At 41.5% G+C, this 21,205-nt stretch overlaps 2 protein-coding genes across 2 annotated transcripts; both read right to left on the bottom strand.

Moving 5' to 3' along the window:
- Nucleotides 1-9,508: 9,508 nt before the first annotated feature.
- LOC307092654 (N-formyl peptide receptor 2-like) lies at nucleotides 9,509-10,564 on the bottom strand (the record flags this gene model as incomplete). The annotated part of the gene is made up of 1 exon (XM_079760008.1): nucleotides 9,509-10,564. One exon carries the CDS (start codon nucleotides 10,562-10,564, stop codon nucleotides 9,509-9,511), a length of 1,056 nt encoding a protein of 351 aa, XP_079616134.1.
- An 8,333-nt stretch (nucleotides 10,565-18,897) lies between these two features.
- Nucleotides 18,898-19,902, bottom strand: LOC307092563 (N-formyl peptide receptor 2-like; the record flags this gene model as incomplete). The annotated part of the gene is made up of 1 exon (XM_079759841.1): nucleotides 18,898-19,902. One exon carries the CDS (start codon nucleotides 19,900-19,902, stop codon nucleotides 18,898-18,900), a length of 1,005 nt encoding a protein of 334 aa, XP_079615967.1.
- Between the last annotated feature and the right edge of the window lie 1,303 nt (nucleotides 19,903-21,205).

Genomic DNA, 21,205 nt, shown 5'->3' with positions numbered 1-21,205 from the left:
AGAGAGAATCATCTAGTGGCCGCGCCCTGCAGGCCCCACACCGGGGATTGAGCCCACAACCCAGGCAAGTGCCCTTGACTGGAATCGAACCCGGGACCTTTCAGTCCACAGGCCTACGCTCTATCCACCGAGCCAAACAGGCTAGGGTTCTTGTCTTACTCTTTCAATGAAACATGAAAAGACTTTGAAGTTGCGATTTTGTGTGTTTTTATAAGACATTTGGTCTTCACAGTTCCTGGCTCGGAGCTCCCCTAACCTTTGGCCTTTAAGTATGAAGAGAGATAAAGTGTTAGGTTATAGGTTATCGAGGTGACTCTGTGCCCCACACTAGGATGGAGGCTGTTGCCAGGAGAACCAACCGCGTGATTTGAAGGTTGGACCTTCCCCACTCCCACCCCCACCTCTACCTCTGGGGAGGGGAGAAGGGATTGAGACTGAATTCCTCACCAGTGTCCAGGGAATTAATCAATCATGGCTACTGAGCCCCCATAAAAAACCAAGTGGGCAGCTGGTGGCTCCTTTCTTTCAGAAAACTTCCAGGTTGCCCGGCCTGTGTGGCTCAGTGGTTGAGCATCGACCTATGAACCAGGAGGTCACGGTTGGATTCCTGTTCAGGGCACATGCCTGGGTTGGGGGCTCGATCCCCAGTGCGGGGCGTGCAGGAGGCAGCCGATCAATGATCCTCTCTCATTATTGATGTTTCTATCTCTCTCTTCCTCTCTGAAATCAATAATATATATATATATATATATATATATATATATATTTTTTTTTTTTTTTTTTTTTAAAGAGAGAAAGCTTCCACATTGGGGAACCACAACACTTCCACTTCCATGTAGCGGGAATGCTGGGCCTCCAGCTCCAGGTGGACAGAGCTCCTGTGTTCAAGAACTCCACCCCTGTATCTCTTCTTCTGGCTTTTGATTCATGTTTTTTAATATGCTTTGTACTAAATCAATTTAGTGAGTAAATGGGGTTACTTGAGTTCTGTGAGCTGTTCTAGCAAATAAATGGAACCCAAGGAGGGGTTTGTTGGAGCCTCTTTATATCCAGTTGGTGAGAAGTCCAGTTGAAGGATCTTAGCAGCGTATGGGACTGAGCCCTTTACCTGTGGAATCTGATTTTGTCTCTGGGCAGATAGTGTTAGAATTGGGTTGAATTCTCAGGTACCTTGATGGTGGCCAAGAAATTGCTGTTGGTATGGGAAGCCTCCACACACATGTTGGAATCGGGTCTGGGGAACCCCTTTTCAAAAGTGATTAGATAATCCGCAATAATTTGTGTTTTATGAAAGTTGGGGCTTCTGCCTGTTGTCCTTAAGGTTTTTGTATATTTCACCTGAGTATTTTCTTCTTTTTCTGGTTATTGCACAAGCAATGAGAAACAAGCCAGTTGCCCCAGAATATACCACCTAAAGACAACAGTAGTTAAAAGTTGCGTATGTTTCTTATTTTAGGCTTTTTATGCTTTTACAAAGTTATTAATTGAATAATATCGTATCACTTGGGGTAGTCATCTATACATGACCCATCTTAATAACTCTGTTGAAAATACTTTCTTAAAAAAAAATACTTCTAGTATTCTCTGCATTTTACTGTGGATGGACATTGGAATTGTTCCTCATTTTTGTCTATTATAAACTGCTGCTGTGAACATTCTTGTGTACATATCCTGGTTTACAAATGTCTCTGAGTTTTTCTAGGATATTTATTTAACAGTCATGTTGCTAGGTCATAACAATCAACGTTACTAACCAATGCCATGGTTTTCCTACACAAGATGTTCTAATTTGCATCCCTCTAAGCAGTGTGTAGAAGCTGTCTTTGCTTGCAATCCTTGCCAACCCTCAGTATTGTCAGATCTTTTGTTTTTGATCCATTTAATGGGACTTTAATTAGTGTCTTATTGTAGTTTTAATTTACATTTCCCTGATTATCAATAGGGCTGAGCCCCTTTAATATGCTTTCTGAACATTGGATTTCTTTTTTATTAAATGCCTCTTTAAATATTTTGCCCAATTTTTATTGCGCTCTCTGCCCATTTAAAAATTGATTTATTAGTTCTTTATATGAATGCAATGAATATGAGAAAGCTTTTGCATGAAAGAAGGACCTCATTTTACAGCAGCAAACTCACACAGGAGAGAAACCCCATGGATGTAGGAAAGGTGGAAGAACTTTGTTTAGTCTCACTTTCCATCAGGAAACACATCCAGGAGAAAAGCCCCATAAATACAGTGTCAGAAAGCATGTATCCGCAGGTCACAGCTCATTGAGCATCAGAGAACTCACTGGAGAAAAACCCTATGCAGTGTCCAAAAGCTTTCAACTGGAAGTCAGAACTCACTTTACATCAGAGTTCACACTGGAGAGAAGCTTTACCAATGTGGCAGGAATGCTATATTATGTGGGACCCTTCAGTCTGAAGGCCAATGCTCTATCCATTGAGCCAAACCAGCTAGGGCTGGTTTGTCTTATTACTGATGGTATGAATTGTGATCAGTTGTTGGACCTGCCTGGTTTCTCCACTCTAAAGCTACTGTTTCCCCTTAGAAATTATTAAATTGCAGAGATAATTTGAGACTGTGTAAATGCCATGCTCCTCATCAGACCTTTGTTAGTTTTACCAACCACTGATTATTCTGACCTGGTTCGTTATTACCATGATGACTACCAAATAGTGATTTTTCTAACTCTTCTATATATATTTAATATTTGGTATTCTGTAAGGAAGGGCTTTTCTCTTTCCTCCATTTATTTGCTTATTTTTTATTTTTTAATGTCACTATGGATTCAAGAGTTATTTTATTCACTGCTTTATCATCTTTGCTGTCATTGTTTTGAGCTCATATTTCCTCATATTTGGCCAATGCAAGTCCTGTCAACTTGGCTTTTGTGTATTTTTTTAATCCTCACCTGAAGATATTTTCCCATTGATTTTTAGAGAGTGGAAGGGAGGGGAGGGAGGAAAGAGAGAGAAACATCAATTGGTTGCCTCCTGCACCCACCCGGACGCTCTGACCATTGAGCAATACTGGCCAGGACAACTTCTATGTATTTTTGACATGTTCCAACCATTTTATGAGTACTTTATTTTGCCCCAGGCACCTTTATTTTCCTTGCCCCAGTGCTGGAATCGGTGATTTCTCCAAGGTGTCCTAGGTTTTTAAGATGCAGAATTGTATTTAGAAACAACGATCACGGTGCTAGGTATCCCCATTGCTACTGAGGTCATTGCTTCTTAGACTCAGTGGACAGAACTAGGACTCACACTCGTGTATATCTCTGTGTGTGTATATAACCATGAATCACACTGATAATTCCCATTTACATCCAACACCTTGGACTCATTCTAGTCTTCCCCCTCTCCATGTTTGTTACTCGATTCTCCAACAGTGTCAAGATCTTTCTCTCATTATTCTAAAAATATTTACTTATTTTCTCAACCCCTAGAATACACAGAAAGGAATTTTAGAGTAGCTAACCCATACTTTGTGAAAAACTTACTCACTAGAGTTAATTTTCATTAATAGTTATTTTTTGTCCCAAATGTTGAAAAGTTGACAGTGTTGAAAAGTTACTTTGGACATTTTCCAAAGTCACTTTGGTGTGGTTATGAATAATATATAGTTAAATTAGTTATTTTCTATTTATATTCTATTTTAGAAATTTTCTACCCATGCTTGTTTATACTTATTTTTTGTATGCAAAACATTAACATGGCTCTACATGTCAAAACTATGCTGAAAGTTTTGTATAATTTTGTATACAATTATTCAACAAAGAAATTCATGTGATTTTTTTAGTTTATATACTTTCCACAAAAAATTTCATACTTTCTGATTGGTGTTTCGAGATCCTTAGGATATATACCCAGAAGTGGAATTGCTGGGTCAAAAGGCAATTCTATTTTTAACTTTTTGAGGAAATTCCATACTGTTTTCCACAGTGGCTGCACCAGTCTGCATTCCCACCAGCAGTGTAAGAGGGTTCCCTTTTCTCCACATCCTCGCCAGCACATGTTTGTTGATTAATTGATAATAGCTATTCTGACAGGTGTGAGGTGATACCTCATTATAGTTTTAATTTGTATTTCTCTGATGATTAGTGAAGTTGAGCATATTTTCATATATCTATTGGCCATCAGTACGTCCTCTTTGGAGAAGTGTCTATTTAGATCCTTTGCCCATTTTTTAATTGGATTGTTTGTTTTTTGGTGTTGAGTTTTATAAGTTCTTCTTATTTTTTGGGATATTAACCCCTTATCAGATGTATCATCGGCGAACCTAACCCACATTTTAAAAATACTCCCAAGCAATCCTGCTGGAGTATTGGTTGTAGATCGACATGTGGGAAACAGGTACCTAGATGTTGTGTGGAGCTGGGTGAGGCCTGAGATGGGAATGTGAGGGGAAAATACTGTTGGCCAATCCTCAGCGTCCCCAAATTAGGGAATATTTACACTTGACTTGGATTTTCTCTATCTAGTAGCAGTGGTAACTCTTAGGGTGGGATGAGATAACAGGAGAGATCTCCAGACTCTTCCTGTATGTTCTCAGCTGAAGGGGACTTCCTGGATTTAAAAAGTACAGTTTCTATTCAGAGGCACATAGAAATCACTCTGGGGTGGCTCACAGGGAAATGAATCAAGCATTCCTAGAGGTTCTCTCCCAATGAGGTCATGAAGCTGAGGCTGAGGCAAGACTTCCATTTCCCTGCTTTGCGTTTTAGCCACAAGGTGGAGCTCGGTTTCTGATGAGTTTGTTTTCATCAGCCCTGGACACACCGAAGCCAGTCAGCCAGGACTGTTTGCTACCGCTGCCTTTGACCGGTCAGCTCCCTGTCCTACTAAGTGCAAATGTAGAGAACTGCAGTGTCGATAATAATGGGTTGCCCTGCTTCAAGCAGCCTGAATCCAGAAGCTATGAAGCTCTCCAAAAAGTTCTGCAATGAACATTTGTGAACACATACAGTACTGAACAGGAATACATATAATTGAGAGTATGTGGTTATAACAGAGTCTTTAGAAAAAAGTATTAATAGAAACTTCAAGTATACACAAAGTAAAGAAAATACTATCATGAATCTCCTGCTTCATTAGTTATAAACATTTTGCCAATTTTATTTTTCTTCCCTTTCCTTTTTCCTACTCTGGAATGTTTTAAAGCAAATTTTAAATATTTTGTCATTTATTACTACAATCTGTACCTCTAAACAGATAAGAACTTCAAAAGTAATAGCCATATGGCCCTGCTGGTGTGGCTTGGTAGTTGAGCATCGACCCAGGAACCAAGGGGTCACTGGTTGAATTCCCAGTCAGGGCACATGCCCAGATTGTAAGCTCGATCCCCAGTAGGTGGCACGCAGGAGGCAGCCGATCAATGTTTCTATCTCTCTATCCCTCTCCCTTCCTCTCTAAAAATCAATAAAAACATATATTTTTTAAAATATATTTTATTGATTTTTTACAGAGAGGAAGGGAGAGGGATAGAGAGTTAGAAACATCGATGAGAGAGAAACATTGACTAGCTGCCTCCTGTACACCCCCTACTGTGGATGTGCCCGAAACCAAGGTACATGCCCTTGACTGGAATCAAACCTGGGACCCTTCAGTCCACAGGCCGATGCTCTATCCACTGAGCCAAACGGTTCAGAGCAATAAAAACATATTTAAAAAAAATAATTAAAAAGTAAAAAACGAGAATTATTAAATAGCCATGTTACAACTATCACCCAATGAAACGAAATAGTTTTGAAATTGGATTGTTTTCTTTAAAAAAAAAATGTTTTTATTGATTTGAGAGAGAGAGAGAGAGAGGAAGGGAGAGGGAGAGAGAGAGGGAAACATCGATCAGCTGCCTCCTACACATCCCCTACTGGGGATCGAGCCTGCAATCTGGGCATGTGCCCTGACCTGGAATCGAGTCAGTGACCTTTCAGTGCCTGCTCAATCAACTGAGCCACGCCAGCCAGGGCAATTTTTTCTGTTCAGGCTTTTATATATATATCAAGAAATGTTGTCTTTCGAAAAGAGATGTAGCAATGGCTCTATAGCCCTAGCTATAGATACGTGTAAGAGAATCAACTGAATTATGTGTTATCTTTTAATTTTCCCCACAGATAAACCCACATGTATGCTGTTATTTATAGAAGCATTGTTGGTAACAGCAAAGGACTAGAAACAGTTTACAGTGGATGCTAGCCAAAAGGCCAGAGAAGCAATTGGAAACAATTTAAATGCTCATTCATATGTGACTGGTTAAATACATTTTGTCACATCAATGGAATACAATGCAAGCATTATAAAGAACGAGGACTCTATGTACTGATGTGATGTAACCCTTGTGTCGCATTGCTTCAAATTTACTCACATCTTAGCTGAAAGGATGGCTGAAGAAAGTATTGGTTTAGGTGTATGGATTTCCACAGACATTGGCAAGGAAGGAGGGGGTGAAAAACAGAGTAAGAAGTTTTGAGTCTCTGCCACATCCTATTTTGGAGTTTCAGACTCTGTCAGGTCTAGAAGTGTTTCTTTGTGGTAAATGTTCCATAACCTTAAAAGAATCCTCAGCTTCCAGACTTCCGCTGTACAATGGAGCAATGGGAATGAAGTGTTCACAATAGAAACTTCCAGTGAAGCACAGAAAAGTGGAGAGGATGCAGCAGGCACAATTGCTTTAGTTAACCAGGGCCGGGAGGCAGAAATAATAAGAATTCCCTGCCCTGGCCGTGGAGGGTTCTTAACTACCTGCTTTGGAAGCACTGGTTCTCCGATCCAGAGGATGTACACCATCCTTTATGGCTGTTGGCTTTGCCCTCTTGGATTTCTTGTTTCTTTTTTTTTTTTTTAAATATATTTTATTGATTTTTTACAGAGAGGAAGAGAGAGGGATAGAGAGCCAGAAACATCGATGAGAGAGAAACATCGATCAGCTGCCTCTTGCACACCCCCTACTGGGGATGTGCCCGCAACCAAGGTACATGCCTTGACCGGAATCGAACCCGGGACCCTTGAGTCCGCAGGCCGACGCTCTATCCACTGAGCCAAAACGGTTTTGGCAGGATTTCTTGTTTCTTATTTTCTGTGACCACACCTTAGATGGGCATTGGAGTGTATACATTTCTTGGGAAGTAAAAGACATTTCCAGGAGGAGTCAAGAATGCTAGTGAAACAGGTAAACTGCTCTGCATTGGAAATGCAAAAACGTTAGGGGTGACATGAAGGAAAGGGAGAGAGTGACTGAGTAAAGCAGTGGATGAGTGAAGGATATTTAAAAATTAAATTGATTGGGGTAGCAGGTTAATAATATAAATTTCAGGTACACAGCTCTATAGCACATCCTCTGTATATTTCATTGTGTGTCCACCACCCAAAGTGTAATCTCCTGGGTGAAGGATTTTTATAAGAAGACTACCTAGCCGAAACCGGTTTGGCTCAGTGGATAGAGCGTTGGCTGGCGGACTGAAGGGTCCCAGGTTCGATTCCGGTCAAGGGCATGTACATTGGTTGCGGGCACATCCCCGGTGGGGGGTGTGCAGGAGGCAGCTGGTCGATGTTTCTCTCTCATCGATGTGTCTAGCTCTCTATCCCTCTCCCTTGCTCTCCGTAAAAAAATCAATAAAATATATATATATATTTAAAAAAGACTACCTAACATGAATTTTGAATACTTTTTTTCCCCAATAAGTCAGGAAAATATTTTACACAAAGGGCTGTTTGTGAGTTATTATTTGAAGAAAGCAAGAAAAGAGGCTGAGTACCATTATGGCTTAATTTACTTCAAAACACAGTCATCAGTCAACAGCCAGAGTACTTTACTTGAAATAGAAAGTCAAAATCTGAGGGGTCATAAAAATGTAAACAGATTGAGGATTGTAAAAAATGTGGGCATGGGGATAAGAGTTCACTGGACATGGCTAAATTCATGACATGAGTGTAGAGATAATTTTAATTGGACATCAAAGATTCTCACTTGACACCTGCATGGTACTGTTTATTGTTTCATTAATTCAATAACTACATATTAAGGGTCTATCACATATCAGGCACTATTTTACATGTTGGGCATTATGATTCATTAGAGAACAGTACAGACCAGATTTCTGCCCTCAGAGAGCTTATATTTTTATTATGTAAAGGAGGCCATACCAAGTACTGTAAATAGTTATACTGTTGCATGCCAATACATTTGATAGTTTGTATGAAATGCTAAATTTCTTGAAAGTTACAGTTGATTAAAACTGACAGGAATAGAAAAATCTGGTGATTCTAACCACTATTCAAGTAATAGGTCCTGTTAAAAGCCTTCTCATAAAGAAAACCCAAAACCCAACTGGCTTCACTGGTAAATTTCTCTAAACATTTATAAAGATACTAGTAGCCCTGTGCACGAATCCGTGCACCAGTAGGTCGCTGCCACCCTCCTGTAGCTCTCCCCCAGCTCCCCCCATAGCTTGCTGCCCTGCCCCCTCCTGTAGCTCTCCACCGTCCGCTTGTAGTTTGCTGGCTCACCCTCCTGCAGATCCATGATCTGGTCGTTACACTGTCGGCTGTTACGCTTCATGGCGTAACGGATAATTAGCATATTCCTCATTATATAGGATAACACCAGAGAAAAGAATCAGGGAATCACTTCCCAGCTCTTTCCAGGAGGCCATTATAAGTTGATGTAAAACCTGACACAGACATTAGAGGGAAGCAAAAGAACAGACCAATCTTCACATAAACATAAATGCAGAATTCCAAACCAATCAAGTAAGATTTATTAGAAATATATAAAATACATCGTGAGCTAGTCTTGCTTATTCTAGGAACACAAGGGAAGTTTAACATTCAAAAGTGATTATAATCGCTGAGCCAGCGTAGCTCAGTGGTTGAGCATCGACCTATGAGACAGGAGGTTATGGTTCGATTCCCAGTCAGGGCACATGCCTGGGTTGCGGGCTCAATCCCCAGTCAATGATTCTCTCACATCATTGATGTTTCTACCTCTCTCTCCCTTCCTCTCTGAAATCAATAAGAATATAATAAAAAATGAATATAATTTTTGATGTAAATGAAAGTAAAATATAATATGATCACCTTAACATATTCAGAAATGCATTTGATACAATGCAGTAGCGATTCATGATTTAAAAAGGAAGAAACTCTTATAAGCTGGGTCTAGAAAAAGAATTCTGTAGTCTGATAAGAAAAGCTTACAAAACAGCCATAGCAAACATCTTACTAAATGGTGAAGTACCAAAGTTGTCCCCTTAATATATTCTCTCATCTAAGCTTTATAGATTCCCCATCACTCTTTCCCACCTCCACTAACCCCAGGGTATATGCTGTGGTGCCAAAGCCAAAAATGACAGAAATAATACCCATAAGTCCATTTCTTCCCACGATTCTGAGGGCACCAAAGTAGTTTTCATGATGAGTGGCTCATTGTGACCCAAGGTAATATGAAGCTGGAACCAGGATCAGGGTAGGAACAGGCAGAGCTTGAAAATGTCCTCCTGCCCCCTCACATTGCCTGTAACTCAGCCTCTATAGGAAGTGAAGCAGATTTGTTTGTTGTATCACTGGCTGGGGCTGAGTCCTCGGTCATGGCCCTCTCCAGGCTGGCAGGCAGAGAGTGGATCAGTGTCTTTCGGAAGTCTTGGCCAATGAAGACATAGAGCATTGGGTTGAGGCAGCTGTTGAAGAAGGCCAAGGCTCTCACGAGGTTATTCAGGATACCCAGGACTTTGAACTTAGTCCCGAGCAACAGGTCTCTGAGCCAAACTGTGTTCAGAAGGGCAACCAGTTGAAAGGGGAACCAACAAACAAAGAAGGAAACCACAACAGCAGTGAGAACCCGAGAGGAACGGCTGGAATTAATCATGCCTTTTTTAGAGAGCTTGACAGCAATGAGCCCGTAGCAGATAGCGACGATGGACATTGGCATAGTGAAGCCAATGACAAACCGGATGACCCCTCTAGCTGTCAGCATGGTGAAGGCCACCTTCAGCCACTTTTGAGGGGTGTCAGCCCACGGTGTAAAGTTGAAAGTACAGTACACATTCCCATTTTCATGATTTACTGTAGTCAAGAAGATGAAAATTTGCGAGGTAAGGACTAGTGCAAGAATCCAGGGCACAATGATCAGTTTTGTAGCCAGAGTTACAGTGCGGTGGTTGTGGGCCCAGACTGGGTGCAAGACACAAATACAGCGATCCAGAGCAATGAAAGCAATGAGGAAGACACTTCCAAACAAGTTAATGTCCACTACAATGTAAATTAACTTGCATAGGAACCAGCCAAAAGGCCATTGTTCTTTCATGATACTTGACACCATGAGGAATGGTAGAGTGGCCAGGAAAGAGAAATCAGCTATGGCCAGGTTCAGGTAACACAAGGTAGTGACTGTGCGTGCCATCCGGAATCCAGCCACCCAGATCACAAGCCCATTGCCCAGGATGCCGAGAACAAAGGTGATCCCTTGAATCACCAATGAGACAATCTGCAGAACAGCGTAGCCAGTAGACTCATGGAGCATCTCATCAGATCTGTTCAGAGAGATGGAGAAGTTGGCTTCCATCTTGCCCACACCTGAAACATTTCAACAATGGGAATTGATCAGCTGTGAAAACATCAGGCCGACATCAACTTTCACTAGAGCTTCCTCTCCAAACTGGATACCCGCTCTACTGAACCTTGTGGCTAGTCACTATAAATTTGTCAGACTCTTGGCTGTTCCTTTGGGAAAGGACAGTTCTTCATGTTCCCATAATTACTAGTATGCATTCTACTAATTAGGCTGATTACTTAACTAAGAGTGTTACAAGGCTCGTGTCCCTCAGCAGAATCCTGAGCTGAGGGGGTATAAACAACAGAAAATTGCTGGGAGGCATCTTTAGCACAGTGAGGGAGCACCAGACTCAGAGTATGGTCACAACCCTCCCTCCCATGACTCAATGCATAGATACTGGCAGGCTCAGCAACCTCTTCCAGCCCCTGTTACTCACCGACTCCCAGTTCCTCTTCCTCTTCCTGTGAGAAACCTTGACCTACTGTGGTGTTCGTCTCACCACAACTCCCCTCACATGGCTCTTGAGGATTGCATTGGTGAATATGGTGTTAGTCTTAGAGTGTGGTTTGAGTTTATATTCGAAGAGGATCTTAATAGTTACTGGTAATATGTAGTAATATGTTACATCCTGTGGATTCTGTGCTAGAAGAGATCAGAGAAGGGGGCTCTTCTCTACATTCAACCCTCTGTTTTTCATTGTGTCTCTTTGATATGCTGCTCTTCTCCATTTGGGATGCAAAGAATTTTCACCCACTGTATAGCTTTAGTGTCTGTGACATAAACAATATGAGATTAATAGATTTGGTTAATATTTGTGGGGGTTTTATTAGAGATCAGGCATTATCTTTAGTGGTGATCTAGCTACCTATGTAGGGATCTAGTTTGATCTTCATACAACTCTATAATGTCCATTGTTTCCAGTTTTTTTTTTTAAAATATATTTTATTGATTTTCCACAGAGAGGAAGGGAGAGGGATAGAGAGCTAGAAACATCGATGAGAGAGAAACATCGACCAGCTGCCTCCTGCACACCCCCTACCGGGGATGTGCCCGCAACCAATGTACATGCCCCTGACCGGAATCGAACCTGGGACCCTTCAGTCCGCAGACCGACGCTCTATCCACTAAGCCAAACCGGTTTCGGCTGTTTCCAGTTTTCATAAGAATAAATTGATATGCTGAGCAATTAGAAGACCTGTGGAAGTCACAGCAGGTAAGTGGTAGAGGAAGGACTTGAATCCAGCTTGATCTGTCTTCCAGTCCTTCCTTCACTACACAACTGTGACAGACATTGCTGCATTCTGTTCCAACATCTCTTCCCCCATTTTTCTTTGCTAACCAAACCCAATTTTGAAAACTTTTCAGGGAAGATGTCTCTCAATTTTGGGGGTGCCTATGTACATTTAATACTTGTAATAATATTGCACGACATCCATTTTGAGCCCTCTTCACCAAGGGGAAACTGTGGTCCAAGGGTTTCAGCGGTTTGTTCACCATCATGAGCCCAACCAGTCAGTATATACAACAAGCTTTGAAAACCAGATTGAACCAATTCCAGAGCCACGGCCTTTTCCTCTGTAAATACCGCCTTTTAAGGATCTTCCCAAGATTACCGGGAGATATCCATAACCTAGCATGACAATCTGCCTCATTCCTTCCCTTTTCATTCTTCTTTCCTTTTGTCTTCACTCATCGCTTTTACCGAATCTTCTATGGGATATTGATGAATGTAGTACAGGTTTTCTCAACCTTGGCAACCTAACTTTTGGGGCTGGATAATTCTTTGTTGTGGGGGACTGTTGTAGGATGTTTAGCAGCATCACTGGCCTCTAGATATTACTACATATAATGTAATAGATGCCATTAGCAGCATCCTTCTGTTGTGACAACCAAAAGTCTCCGCAGACACTGTGACATGTCCCCTGGGGGAAAGTCACCCAGTTGAGAGTCAGTGTTATAGTGTAGTGCTGGGCTCAGGACTTGAGTCAATCTGTATTCTAATCTCCTTTCTGACACCTGCTTTGAAGGTCCGTTTCCTCCTTTACAGAATGGTGTGACTTTGTGGTTAGTGTGGTTTGTAGGTGAGGATTAGATGAGAATAGACATGGAAATACTTTAGGCTGAACCGACTGTCTTTAATTTAACATAGGGGAACCTCTGGTGCTCACCAGTCTCTGTCCTGTATCCTGAGATTCAGTCCTCGTTTATTCATTGTGGAAGCTCAAATTCAAGTCAAAAACAATGCTCATAATAACCGTAATGACTACTTATGACATTTTCATGTGCCTAGAGCTCCTCTCTTAATGCTCACTGCAACTCTCATGGCTTTTGAGGATTACATGCATGAATATGTTTAAAGCACTAAGAATATTTTGCGACTTTGTAAATATGGAACCATAGTGGTTATAATTAGTATAGCCATTGTACAGATGAGGAAGTGAAGGCTTAAACTGGTTACATTAATTGTTTGAAACCTCCATTTAGAAAGAAGTAGAACCTGCATTTGAGCTCAGGCAGATGGCTTCCCCCAGGAATGTGCTCTGAACTTGCTCCCACCTCATATTCCTTAAACAGGGTCAGTTTCTTTCTACCCACCCATTCAGCGCCTCACAGTTCATTCAAGAGCTATAATGTGCTTAATTATGTCTAAAACATTGGTTTAAAATATGCTGGCACAACAGGGAAGGGTGATTGTGCAGTGGCAGGTGGGGAAAGGTCATTGAGGTAAAGTTGTGAAATTATGATCCCACTCAATGAGGGTGGAGAAGAGCCTGGTTCCACAGATGGCGCACGGATGGATTGTGATGGCTGCTATTTGGTGACTCATAAAAGGTGTCATTCACAGTACAGTTTGTCAGCTCCCGTGAAGCCATCCTTGCTTTTGATAAATATCATCATCCAAGTGGCCTTCCCAGTGTCTAAATTATTAAGGGTAACTGGATTTATGACCACAGATTTCATAAGTTTCCTATTAGTTTACTCTATTTCTTCATTACGTTCCCATTTTCATACTTTGAAATAATTGTTTCAGTTCTGCTTTCTCCTAGAACTTCTTAACGTTTCGATTCCCGCTCTCACCTGATGCCCTTGCCTTATATTTTAATGAGACTATGCTAGTAATTATTTATGAACTTTTAGCCTTCTCTCAAGCAAACCCTGTAATCTGCCCACATCTGTTTTAGTGAATAGAGTTCTTATTCATTCCAGCTCATACAGTGGGTAAATCAAGAGTTCTTGTTCATTCCCTCTTCAAGGTTGCTCTGGATCCCTCTCTCTGTTTCACCTTTCTAAGAATTACCCTCCAGCAATATCACTATTCTTTTCTGCCAAAATATCCCCAGATTTTCTTTCTACTAAATCATCGTATGACACAAACATGATCAGATCCCCTTCCTTCACAAAGCAACCGCCTTTGGCCCGTGTTCTTTCCAGCTTCAGCCCTGTGCTCTCAAGAAAATTCTTTCAGTGAATCTTGTCATCTCAGCTTTTCTCCTAAACTTCTGAAAACTGACTTAGGTACTGAGTACCCCATAGACTGTGATTTCTGTAAGAAGGCCTATGGCCTCCATGTCACCGCTCCAGTGGTGCCTTCTCAGTTCTTATCCTGATATCTCAGTGATGTAGGATGCCATAAATCCTTTCCTCCTTAAACCACATTTCCATATGCCTTTAGATGATAAAATGTACCTACAACACACTCTTGGTTGTCTTTATAGCTCAATAGACCGCCTCATCTCAGACCAATTTACTAGCTTTATTATTTTTTAAATATTTTTTATTGATTTCAGAGAGGAAGGGAGAGGGGAGAGAGAGAGAAACATCAATGATGAGAGAGAATCATTGATCGGCTTTCTCCTGCACACCCGCTACTGGGGATCGAGCCCACAACCCAGGCATGTGTCCTTGACTGGAATTGAACCCAGGACCCCTTCAGTCTGCAGGCCAATGCTCTATCCACTGAGCCAAACCAGCTAGGGCCAATTTATTAGCTTTTTCTCCTTCCAAACCTCACATTGCCTAGATCAAACTCTTAATTCTTCCATCCTCCCAAATCTGTCCCTCTCAATATTCTATGTTTATTTGGAACTTAAGCACTCAGTTGTTAAATCTCTGCCTGTAAATCTGACACGTCCTTGATCCCCTTTCCATGACCACCCCATATAAGTCAATCAGTTCTATCTACAAAGTAACTGGAACAATTTTTATCACCATTAACTTTGTCCATAGACCTTGTCTGGTTGCGTATTTGCACTAACCTTCCAAATAGCTTATTCTTGCTTCTGATGCTGCCTCCTCCACCACCCCCCCCAAACCATTCTCTTTTTACATATAAGCCAAATGATCTTTTATAAACACAAATCATACCATGACATTCTGCTCAACACCATTGGAGAATGACTTCCAAACTCCTAACTCAAGCTTATCAAGTTCTCCTGGATCTGGGCTGTGTAACCTCAGACCTCACACACCTACTATCCTTTCATATAGTGTTATGGATCCACACTGAATTCCTTTGATTTCTTGAACATGCCACGCTTATTGCCATATCAGGGCTTTTGCATCCTCTCTTCCTTCTGCCTACTTGTCCCTTCCATTCAAGCTTTTCGCATCTGGCTCTTTCTGAATAGTGCTATCTCAGCTTAGATATTCTATTCTCAGAGAGGTCCCGCCTGATGCACAGTGCAAAGCAGCTATCTCAGGAACAGCCTATATCACCAGGGACTGTCCTTGTTTATTTGTCCATTCATTTGTTTTTTATTCAAAATACCCTGCACATTAGTACATATGCTACAGAAGACTACATATTTTACTCAATGCCATATCCCTATATTTGTGTTGTCCAATAGAACCAGAGTTGTGAGCCTCATCTGTGACTTTCAATTTTGTTAAAGTAAACGAAATAAATTTTAATAATATATTTTATTTAACTCAGCACATAGAGACTATCATTTGAGCATAACCAATCTGAGAATTTTCCATGAGACATTTTCTCTTCCCTTTTCATGCTAAGTCTTTGAGTATATGAAATTCATTTTTGATTGCAGCTCATCTCAGGTCAGACTAGCAAGAACTCAATAGTCATATGTGGCAAGTGGATTCTTATTGGACAGTCCAGCTCTAGAGCTCAGGAGGTATCTGCTACATAATAAGTGCTCTCATAACAATTTTTAAATTCTCAGGCTTGGAACTTACCACCAGCTGCGACCGGTTCCTGTGGCCAGTTCCTGTCTTCTTGTGGAGTAAGCCCTCAGGCAGGAGGGCTTCAGCAGCTGCTTTATTGAAGGACAAGGGGGAGGGACAATGGGGCTCAACCAGTCAGGTGACAGGAACTCAGAGCTTCTTGCAATTTCCATAAAACACTCTGGATAGGTTGTCAGCTTATTCTTTTCAGAACCTTAGTGTCTGAATATTCCCCTCTTGTCCCACCTGCTATGGAAGGCAGGAGTTCAGTGCTCTAAATATCAAGGGCCAAGGATGTTTTGTGTGGGGGCCCTTTCTCTTTCAGAGATTCAAGGAAATGAAAGAAATAATTGCTGATGTGAGAGAACTTGGAGGCAAGCAATAAAACACAGTTATTGGTTTTTAAAAAAACCTTGTTTCTGCACTCAAACAACACTTCAGACATCAGAGGTGTGGGTTTGTTCTGTACTGAAACATTCTCCAGTTCTCTGTGGACCTGAAGAACTGGTGTTCTACAGTCTAATTCAGTCTGACACTGTCTGGAATTAGGGTCAGATTCTACAAGGTACAGGGCTCAGTGCTACCCCACTTCAGGTGCCACTTGGGAGTCCCAGGTTGCCAATTGTACTTAAGACCGACCAGCTGTAAATCAGGGATCTCCATAGTGCCCCTCCTTGATTATTTGATAGAATGGCTCACAGAACTCAGGAAGGAATTTACTTATGTTTAGCATAAGTAAATATACAACAAACAAACAAAAATAATAAATACAACATTATGTTGTATTCATTATTAAGACTACAACTCCAGAACAGCCAAACAAAGAGATGCCTAGGGCAAGGTATGGGGGGATGTGTGTGCACAGAGTTTTCATGTTCTCTTGGGGGCATCAACCTCCCAATACCTTGATGTGTGCAGCAACCTAGAAGCTCATCAACTCTTATTGTTCAAGAGTTTTATGGAGCTTAATATCCTGCGCCTTCCCAGCTACTGTTTCCAGATGTCAGTGTGTTGATCTGAAAATGTGGAAGCTTTAATGGCTTGGTCCCACTGAGGCTACCTAGGGGCGACCCTCACTCACCTCATTAACATAAATTTGATGTGATCTACAGGGACTCCTCATGATAAAAAGACACTTATGTCATTCAGGAAATTGCAAGTGTTTAGATGCCCGATGGCAAGGACCAGGGACAAAGACCAAATTTTTTTTTTGCATTAGAATCTGTATTTCGAGTTTATCTTTTACCAATGCATCAGGATGTTCTCTTACATGTTAGATGATAATGTGTGAGTGATTGGTTGCAGAAACTAAGAAAAAAGACTGAGAACTAATGTAGATTGATTTATTTCAAAGCAAAGACACTACTCAACAGTTAGCCAGAGTACTTTATTAGAAACAGAAAATCAAAATCTGAGGTGTTCATAAAAAGATAAGCCACTTGAGGATTTGTAAAAGTTTTGGGAATGGCAGTGAGAGTTTGTCCCCCATTCATGATTAATTCAGAATTTATTTTAATTAGACATTAAAGGTCCTCAGTTGATACCTGGATGATGCTATTATTCATTGTGTCATAAATTATATAACTCTTTGGGTGTTTATCACATGTCAGGCACTATTTTACACCTATGGTATTGGGTCCATTCATGAACATTAAAGGCCAAACCCTGCCCTCAGATAGATTACATTCTTATCATGTAAAGACACCCCTACCAAGTACTGTAAAACAGTTTTCATACTGTTTCATACCAATAAATTTGACCATTTGGAAAAAAATGACTAACTTCCTTGAATGTCATAGGTAACCAAAACAGACACAAGAGGAAATAGAAAGTCTGAATAATCCCATAATTATTAAAGAAATTGAACCTGTTAGAAGTCTTCTTGTAAAGAAAACTCAATATCCACTTGGGTTCACTGGTGAATTTCTCTAAACATTTATAAAATATACAACACCAGAGAATAGTATTGGATGAATCACTTCCCAGCTCTTTTTACTTCGTGGGATGTAAAACCTGACGTGGATATAAGTGGAAAGTGAAAGAACATATGCATCTTTACATGTAAATATAAATGCAGACATTCCAAACCAATCTAGAGTGGTTTGGAAATACATAAAGTATATAATGTATACATAAATTGTATATATGTACATATATATATAGTATATATATGAAGTATATATATATGTTTTATATATGTACAGTATATATATAGTGTATAATGATCAAGTGTGGTTATTCTATGAATACAAAGGTAATTTAACACTAAAAAATGAAGATACTTTATGATGGTGTAAGTAAAATGATAAAAATATTATGATCACCTTAATAGCTGCAGAACATGCATTTGATACAATCCAGTAGTAATTTATGATTAAGAAAAGAAGAAAACTGTTAGTAAATTAGGAATAGGAAACTTCTGTGGTCAGATAAAAATAATCTATAGGAAACATCTTACTTCATGATGAAATACTAAAGTTTTTGCTTAATATATTCTCTCATCTAAGCTTTACAGATTCCCCATCCATCTTCCTCTTCCTATCCCTGTATTCTTTCCCATGATCACCTATCCCCAGGGTAGAACCAAAAATAAAAGCAATATACCCTGATGCCCATTTCTTCCCCCAGATCAGGGGTCACCAAAGTACTTTTCCTGATGAGTGGTTCAGTGTCGAGAAGAGGCTATTCACTGATGTTATCGCTGCCAGACTGTCTAGCCAGATCCAGCTAGATTCAGGCCAGAGCAGAGATCGCTTTCCAGAAATCCCCTCAAAGACAGTCCAATCCCTCCCAAAGCCCCTGGCAAGCTGGTTTCTCGGACAGCCCCTCACTGTGTTTTAGGCAAGTATATAAAGCAGTTTCTCCTTGTCTGAAGTAGGTTATTCTCCAGTATCCCCATCCATCTTCACTGTCCTGTAAACTCCTTATCACCTGCCATGTGGCAGGGAGGACATCCGTGTCATCTTGCTGCCTCCCAAGCTGAGCCTTGTATGTATGTTCCCTTAATAAACTCTGAGTGTAATAATGGGGCCCTCAGTCTCTTTCTACAGTCTCTTGGGCAGGGAAATTTTACCTAACACTCAGTATGACCTCAGGTAAGATGAAGCTGGAAGAGGGAGCAGGACAGGGGCAGGCAAAGCTCATAAATGAGCCCAGTCACCTCACATCTCCTGTAATTCGGCCTCAGTAGGAGGTGAAGCAGATTTGGTTGTTGTGTGACTGGTTGGGGCTGAGTCCTCAGTCAGGGCCCTCTGCAGACTGGCAGGCAGGGAGTGGATCAGTCTCTTTCGGAAGTCTCTCCCCAGGAAGACATAGAGTATTGGGTTGAGGCAGCTATTGAAAAAGGCCAGGGTGCCTGTTAGAGATACCAGGAGAATAATGATGTCGTAGTTTCCTTCAAATACTGCTCTGGCACAGAGTGTATTCAGAAGAAGACACAGTTGCATGGGGAACCAGCAAATGAAAAAGGAAGCTCCGACAACTGTGAGGACCCGTAAGGGACGGCGGGACTTTATCATTCCCTTGTTTCGGATCTTGGCTGCAATGAGCCCATAGCAGATGGCGATGATGGACATCGGTAGAGTGAAGCCAATGACAAACCGGTTGATCCCTATGATTGCTGCTGAGGTAACGCTCTTCTGCAACTTCTCTTCTTCACCGATGTCACCCCAGAAGTCAATGTTGAAATCACAGTATATATCCCCGTTATCATCCGTTACTGTATTTAAGAAGATGAGAACTGGCAAGTTAAGGAGTAGAGCAAGAATCCAGGGCACAATGATCACTTTTTTAGCCAGACTTAGAGTGCGGTGGTTCTGGGCCCAGACCGGATGCAGGACACAAATACAGCGGTCCAGAGCAATGAAAGCAATGAGGAAGACACTGGCAAACAGGTTTGTATCTCCCATAATGCTAAATAACTTGCATAGGAACCAGCCATAAGGCCATTGTGCCTGCATAGAATTTACAACCATGAAGAATGGCAGAGTGGCGCTGAAGAGGAAGTCAGCTATGGCCAGGTTCATGTAACACAAGGTGGTGACTGTGCATGCCATCCGGAATCCAGTCACCCAGATCACAAGCCCATTTCCCATGATGCCAAGGATACAGGTGATCCCATGCGCCACAAATAAGAAGATCTGCAGAGCAGTGTAGCCAGTTTCCATCCTGCCCACACCTGAAACATTTCAACAATGGGAATGTGTCAGCGGTGCACCATACTACAGCATTTCTGTTCAGGCCAACAACTTCCACTAGAGCTTCCTCTCCAGACCCACTCCCCTGAACCTTGTGGCTAGTCACTAAAATTGGACAGACTCTTGGCTGTTCCTTTGGGAAAAGACACTTCTCCGTGTTCCCATAATTAGTAGTATGCATTCTACCAATTAGGCTGATTACTCAACCAAGAGTGTTACAAGGCTCCTGTCCATCAGCGGAATCCTGAGCTGAGGGGGTATAAACAACAGAAAATCGATGGGAGGTATGGTGGGAACAGTGAGGGAGCAGTAGACTCAGAGTGAAATTATGGGCCCACTCTCTCAATGCAGGGTGGGGGAGAACCTGTGTTCCAGATGGTACTCAGGTGGATTATGATGGCTGCTATTTGGTGTCTCATAAAAGGTGTCATTTATACTACAGTGTATCAACTCCAATGACAACATCCTTGTTTTTGGGTTGGTACCATCATCCATGGGATGATGGGAAGAAGTGACCTCCCAATGTTAAAATTGTTAAGGGGCCCCACTGAATTGATGAGCACAGATTATACGTGGAAACTCAGCAGTCCCTTGTTATTTTACTCTGTCATCATGTTTGCATTTCCATGGTTTGGAAATAATGGTTTCAGTACTTCTTTTTTCTCAAACTTATTTTTTAAAAATATGTTTTTATTGATTTTAGACAGAGGGTAAGAGAGATAGAGAGAAACATGGATGAGAGACAAACATCAATCAGCTGCCTCCTGCATGCCCTGAACTGGGGATCTAGCCCAAAACCCGGGCATGTCCCTGATGGGGAATCGAACCGGTGACCTCTTGGTTCATGGGTCAATGCTCAACCACTGAACCACCCTGGCCTGGCTCTCTTTAAACTTCTTAAACTCCTCCCCATTCCTGCTCTAAGCAGATGCCCTTGCCTCATATTTTAATGAGTAAACGGTAATAATGGTTGTGAACCTTTTAGCCTTCTCTCCAGCAAACCCCCCTCTATAGCTGCACCTGTATAGTGAATAGAGTTCTTGTTCTTCCCCTTTCACGTTTGCTCTGCATTTCCCCCTCTCACCTTCCCAACAATGCCCCTCCTGCAGCGTCACTTTGCTTTTCAGCCAAAACATCCTCAAGATTTTCCTTCTGCTGTAGCATTCTGTCACACCAACAGGACCATATGCCCTCCCTTCACACAGCAACCGCCCGTGGCCCATGCTCCTTTGCAGCTTCAGCCCTGTGTTCTCTCAAGAGAATTCTCTTGGTG

This window comes from Cnephaeus nilssonii (genome assembly GCF_951640355.1).
Source record: "Cnephaeus nilssonii genome assembly, chromosome: 20".
Classification (NCBI taxonomy): domain Eukaryota; kingdom Metazoa; phylum Chordata; class Mammalia; order Chiroptera; family Vespertilionidae; genus Cnephaeus; species Cnephaeus nilssonii.
The sequence above is the reverse complement of the archived record's forward strand: the minus strand, read 5'-3'. Positions and strand labels throughout refer to the sequence as shown.